This window comes from Dioscorea cayenensis, chromosome 8, assembly GCF_009730915.1.
Source record: "Dioscorea cayenensis subsp. rotundata cultivar TDr96_F1 chromosome 8, TDr96_F1_v2_PseudoChromosome.rev07_lg8_w22 25.fasta, whole genome shotgun sequence".
NCBI classification, from domain to species: Eukaryota; Viridiplantae; Streptophyta; class Magnoliopsida; order Dioscoreales; family Dioscoreaceae; genus Dioscorea; species Dioscorea cayenensis.
This window is the reverse complement of record NC_052478.1, coordinates 7,764,159-7,770,803: the sequence shown is the minus strand read 5'-3', so window position 1 is coordinate 7,770,803 and position 6,645 is coordinate 7,764,159. Positions and strand designations below refer to the sequence as shown.

The 6,645-nt window shown below is 36.3% G+C and overlaps 1 protein-coding gene across 1 annotated transcript; it reads left to right on the top strand.

Moving 5' to 3' along the window:
• The first annotated feature begins 2,143 nt into the window (after positions 1 to 2,143).
• LOC120267460 (membrin-11-like) lies at positions 2,144 to 6,310 on the top strand. The gene is given in 7 exon segments (XM_039275125.1): positions 2,144 to 2,496; positions 5,254 to 5,308; positions 5,311 to 5,376; positions 5,574 to 5,600; positions 5,602 to 5,694; positions 5,696 to 5,722; positions 5,870 to 6,310. Coding segments are annotated over 7 exon segments (738 nt in total). The 5' UTR covers positions 2,144 to 2,188; the 3' UTR covers positions 6,032 to 6,310.
• Positions 6,311 to 6,645: the final 335 nt, after the last annotated feature.

The window sequence follows — 6,645 nt, the reverse complement described above, 5'->3', positions numbered from 1 at the left end:
ACCCATGAGGTACACCATCAGGAGTTTGGTAAAATTTTCTTCTTCTCCCTCTCGTCCAACGAGTTGCTCAAGAGTGCTTTCTTGATAAAGTCTCTCGTGTCTCTGGTAGATTTTTGATAAATACCTATCTTCGAAAGCTGAGCGTGCTTTCTTCTTCTGAAACACGACTGCGTCTCTATCACAACGCAGACCAAGAATGAGGGTCACATCTTCAGGCCTGAAACTCAGCAGGCTTTCCCCGATCCTGAATTTATTGGTGCGGCCATCGTACCTTTGCAATAGAGAATCAAGAAGGGCCCTCTCTTGGAATATAGCTTCCAGCTCAGTAAATGTTACAAATGGTGTTCTTCGGATGATCTCCCAGTGTCGAGGGGTCATGTGAACTTTCAATCCAGTCAAGGTCTCCACTACCGGTGTCAAGTAGCATCGCCCATTAGCTAGGTTGACCGCCATAATCACAAGCCTGTGACAATAACAACACATTCAGCCAGCAGTATTTACAAATGTTTAAGCAGAAATATAAGGTTTTAAATGGTAACCTCTCAATTCTTAAACAGAGATATCACTTGTTAAACAGAGACCTAGTTTCTTAAACAGAGACAACAATACTTAAACAGAGACAACAGTATTTAAACGGTAACCTCTCATTTATTAAATGTAAACCTCATTTGTAAAACTGCAACCATATCAAATGAAAGGGAAAACGTACATTATAAACATTACACAAACATAACAATCGAAAAAACTATTTCGATAGTGTGTACTGATGAAAATGCAAAAACAAAAACAAAAACCCTAGCCAGAAATCGCCTCAGACTAACAAAACCCCGGTAGAAATCCCCACTGCAGACTTCGATATCTTCCAATAAAAAGCGAACCACAAAAACAAAAACCGAAAAAAATCTTTCTTTGTAACAAAATAGTTAACATAAATCCATAATCAATACCTTAGATTGCAAACTGATGAAATACCGAATACTTGCGCCGGACTTCTCGTTCGAAACACCGGTGGAAAGGGAAAAGCTAAAATTACAGAGGATGTGCAGGTAGAGACAACTTCGGAAAGGAAAAAACTGAGGACACGAGTTGAGAAAAAACAAGTATACGGCTCCAGTAAATTCGTCTCTTGGGATTACCCCAAGAAAAAACCCCCCACTTCCTCTCAAACCACCGAAATGGCTGCAGCCACAACTTCCCGTGCAAGGGCATTTTCGTCCATAAAATTTAACAATCACTCCGTTAACCACTGTTACATGCTTTGGGGGTTTGAAAAACATTGAGTTTAAAAGGAAGGGGTTTTTAGGGATTGCAAAATTAAGGGAATGTTTTTGGCAATATTGCAAACTTAGGAGGTTTTTTTGGCAATTTCCATTAATATTAATAATAATAATAATAATAAGTGAATAATTAAGAGTAAATAAATAGTGAAAAGATAGAGAATTTAAAAATCACAAAAAAAAATTGGAAATTTATACTAAGAACTAAATATACAACCACAATTAACAATTTAATACATAAAAGAATAATAAAATAAATAATATTCCGAGAACAATTGCAAATAAATTATTCAATACTTAAAGAAATAACAAAAGTAGTTAATAATAAACAATTAAATTAGAGGGTAATCCCCTCCCTAAAGTGGCCTAAATCTCAAGGATGTAAAGTGGCCTAAATCTCAAGGATTAGCAACAATAAAAACAAAACAAAAGAATGCATACTTATACATGAATGCAACAATAAAAACAATCAAAGAATGAATATTTATACATGAATGAGTACGGGCATTAACTAAAAAAATAAATTTAATCAAAACACCTAAGAAAGCACCAGGAAGAAAACTAATCAATAAATCAAAAATTAAGCTGCAGAAACAATTCGATTAGCTTTCTAATATTTTGTATATATAGATATAAAAAAATGGTAGTTTTTCCAATGTGTATAAGTATGTATATGTGCATAAACATGAACTATTAAAAATATTTTGACCAAATTTTTTTATGCATTTAATTTAATTTAATGGAAATTTATGTCCTCACTTTACTAAAAAAAGGTCTAATAGTTAAAAAAAAAATTAATTAAAACACAAAACAAGAAAACCACCAAAGTTTTATTAATTACAACCGAAGAAGCATTTCCAAAAGCCTCTCACGAAACGAAACCAAGCTTGATCTCACGACCTCGATCGCCAATGGATCCAGCCGGCGCCGGAGCCACAGCCGGAGGAGGTGGTTCGCTGTCGGAGATCTACCAGAACGCCCGCCGCCTTCTCCTCCGAACCAGAGATGGTCTTGCCCGCCTCGAGCGCTTCGAGTCCTCCTCCTTCTCCTCCGCCGCGGCGTCATCATCGTCTTCGGCCCCACTGGGGATTGGCCTCGACTCGCCGGAGCTCTCCTTCTCCGTTAAGCGCGACATCGCCCAGATCCAATCCCTGTGTACCGACATGGACCGCCTCTGGCGCTCCATTCCTGCCAAGGGCCAACGCGATCTCTGGAAGAGGTTGGTGTTCCTTTCCTTCTTGAATGTGTCGAATTGGATCCCTCTCCATCTGGATTTTATCTTTTTAGATTGAAATTTTCCCATTTTTCTGCCATTTTTACTCTTTTTTTTTTTGTCCTGTTGATTCAAGAAGTTTAAATATCTTTTGCTTAATGCGGTCCAAGGGCTAAAAGCAGATAAAGATGGATTTTGTGTGCTTGAATTATGCGAATGGTGTGAAAATTTTGTTGGCATATGTGATTAATTCAAGATTCTTGAGAACTTTTTAGGCTCAGAGATGTATGTCGTCTACTTAAGGTTTATCTGATTTGGATACGTAGAACCTTCAATTTTCATTCATTTATATGATTTTTTTGTTCTGTTGATTAGAAGATTTTAGATTTCTTTGGCTTAATGAAATTTAAGGGCCCAGAGAAAATGAAGTTAGATTTTTGTGCTTGAACTTTGTATGCATCTAATCTGAAAAAATTTGCTGGTCTATGTGATAAGTCCAAGGTTCTTGAGAGCATTTTGGGGTCCAAGATGGATGAGTTCTACTGAAAGGTTGATCTGATTTGAATATTTTTAAAATGAAAATTTCCCTAATTGGAATGGAATCTTCATCCATTTACCTGCTTTCTTTGTCCTATTGATTTGAGAAGTTTAGATTTCTTTATCTTGATGAAGTCTAAGGGCTTGGAAGAAAAATAAAGAAAGATTTTGTGAGTTTGAATTATGTGCGTGTGAAAAGATTTGCTGGTCTATGTGATAAATCCGATATTCTTGAGAGCATTTTGGGTTCAAAGATGTATAATTTATACTGAGGCCCATTTGATTTGATTATTTTAGAATGAATTTTCCCGTAGAAACATAATGTAATTTTTCGTCCATTTCTGTGCTTTCTTTGTCCTGTTGATTTGAGGATATTAGGTTTCTTTGGCTTAATGAAGTTTAACGACTCAGAGAAAATGAAGATAGATTTGCATTCTTGAAATATGGGCATCATGTGAAATTTTTGCTCTTCATGATAAATACCTTGCTCTTGAGAGCATTTTGGAAAAGATATAAATTTTTACTGAAGGTATTCTGTTACAAGGAGTTTCTGACATTAAAGTTTTATAGGGAATTTTTATTGGTATTGCACCCAATGCTTACTCTGCTTTCCTTTAGACTTGTATAATGAGGACTGATGTTTGATGGAGATTGTTGTACGGATAGTTGGTTTTTGGGGAGATGAACCTCGTGGAAAATGCCATTTGTGGTAAAAAGCTTTTAATTATTGAGGGCTATTTAATTCACTGTGTGTTGTAGGACATAAGTGAACAGTATGCAAATGAGATTCAACAGTTGATTTTCCATTGAATTGATTCTCTCAATTTGGAAAATTGTCATATCCGCTTTATGCATGTTATGAAGGGACTCTGTTTAACAGTTAAACCTGTTGCTCTTTCTCTAACTGATTATCAAGGAAGTTTCATGTTTTTGTGTGCAACTGAAGCAAATATATATGCTTGAGGTACTGTAATTGCACTACTAAGTGTTAATTGCGGTCCTAGAGAGAGAGAGAGCATGAAAGTACCATTATGTATTGTTAGTTTCAAGAATTGTAAAGAATATGAAAAAATTCAGGAAACAGAAAAGTTTAGGATAGCATTACTGCATGATATATAGGGAACTCAAAAGATAACAGGCTCTAGCCTGATGATTCAAGAAAAAAGACTGGCACATTTGAGTAATACGGAGACTAAGAATAAAAATGGAGGGTAACCATAACTTGAAATGCTTCCAACTTAAATTGATTGTGGGAATGCTTCCACTCATATGCTTACTTATAAAGTTCTTTTGTTCTAACTAGAAATTGGCTCACTTTTAAGTTTTTGCATTCACATGCTTAATTTATGCTAATATGCACCAAAAAGCTTTTAGCTGAGATCCATCAGCACCCAGGCATTTTCTGCAAGATACGTTCAACTTCTTGACTGATTCCATCTTGATCAAATAAGGGTCCATTTTTATTGGTTTATAAGTTAAACAAACTAACTAGACTACCTCCTCCCTCATTTAGCCAGATAACTTACTGGATGACTTTTTCCATTGTTTCCAATTACCTATTAGAGTTTCATTCTTTGTTGGCTGATTGTGGCCTTGTAGCATGAGTGTCAATAATTTTCTGCATTAACTTCGAGGTATTTAGGTGATACATGCATGTTGTGCAAGGATATAAGTCATGTTTTTCTTATTGGCAGTCTTTCTCTGAACCATATATCATTCTAAATGTACCATGTTGTAGAATTTTCTCATTCTGCACTCTTTCACAATGGATTTTATTTGTCAACTGTGGGAAAACTCAAAGTCAGTTGGTAACTTTACAAATTGGAAGACCACCTTTCTTCCTTCCAAGAGAAAAAGTTTTTGGATCATCTTCTTCCCGACCAGCTATATTTTTTTTTTATTTTGAACATTATCATAATACGGCAATCTTCTCCTTTCAGGTTTTTGATAAGTTGTTCACACATTTTAAGTTGTGTTTCCTCTCTTCCCATGTTGCGCCATAATGCTCTCTGATGGCTATTTTATCATAATCTGTCTCTTGATGTGAAAAGGATGAGTCCTGAGATCCTGATGCAGGAGCCATTCCATATCAAGTCCAGAACCTTTTTCTTTGATTTTTGGGCACTGCATGTCTGTAGGGGTTTTTCCCTTTGCTTCCAAAGTAAACAGAAGAGGTTGATTCACTAAAAAGAAGGCCTTGACAAACTTCTGTGTCTAATGGTGCAGGAAAGTAGAACAAGTAACAGAAGAGGTTGATTCACTCAAAGAAGGCCTTGACAAACTTCTTCTAGCGCCAACAAAAAGCGGATGATGGAGGCTAAAGAGCGAGCAGAATTGTTTCAAAGAGCAGTATGTTATCTGCCTTCTATTCTTCTTGAGCAGGAAGAGGAACCAATTTGTATTTTCCAGCTGAATTATTGTTAATATGATGTCAGCTAGCCTCTATATTACTTTCATTATAGTTTTTGAATCTTAATTGGGCAGAAACTTGTATGTTAGTTAATGGATCAAGTCCAGAAATTAAACAGTATGTAATTGCAGAATAGGGCGAATCAGAGCATGTTTTGAGGATTTTTTGACGATGAAGCACAAGCGCTTCAGTCAGCCCGCAATTCTTCTATGATGCTTGAAGAAGCTTATGCCACTGGGGTAGCTGTCCTATCCAAATCACGCTGAACAGAGGGATCGTCTGAAGGTAACTCTGCTTCTGCCAGATCTTGTATTGTATTATTTTACAAACTCTTGTCTTTGACAAGGGATTTCCAGTATCTATGAACACTGATGTTTATTAAATTTCTCAATACCAAATGTCTTTACTGGAAACCAATTTTTTATTTTGCAGAGAGCTCAAAGGAAAGCTTTGGACATTCTGAACACAGTCGGGCTCTCTAATTCTGTCCTGAAGCTGATTGAACGGCGCCACCGTGTAGACAAGTGGGTTGCTTATGGTGGCATGATAGCAACAATCATCGTCGTGTATCTGTTCTGGAGGTGGACTCATTGATTTGTGAATGGCAACGATGAGATATTACCCGGAACTTGAAGTATCTTGGGAAACTTATAATGTTCTGTGACAAATGAAGCAGTTTAAGGGCAAGTTACAGCAATAGCTTTCAATTAATACCTACAGGATGCCGTCGTTGTATTCATATGTTTGGTTGGCACAAAATACAGTGAAGATTTTTTTTGTTTTGCCAAAACCCTCGAAAGGTAAGTTGTTCCCAACATATAGTATAATTTCTGCTCACGGAGGAACCATCAATTGAGTAATTTTTTAGCATGATTGTGCTTCTACCTAAGCATTTGTATTCTTTAACCTCTGTGCGGGTTTTTGCAGCAATCGATCTGTTTCAGTGCATTGAAGTTCGTCGATGACTTTTATATTGCCATGTTGATTCAGGAAGAACTTTTCCTTTACTAGCTGCTTTGGACCTGGACAGGTAAATGTTTCAACTCCTTGTAGCTTTTGGCATTGTATTAAAAGTGTCCTTGTTTTTCATCTTTGTCCAAATGGGTGTTCATATTTGCTTATATAAAAACTGCAGAGGCCAATTTTGGAATTGATCTTTCCTCTATAATTACTTAACTTATGAAATAAGCACTTATATATAATTATTT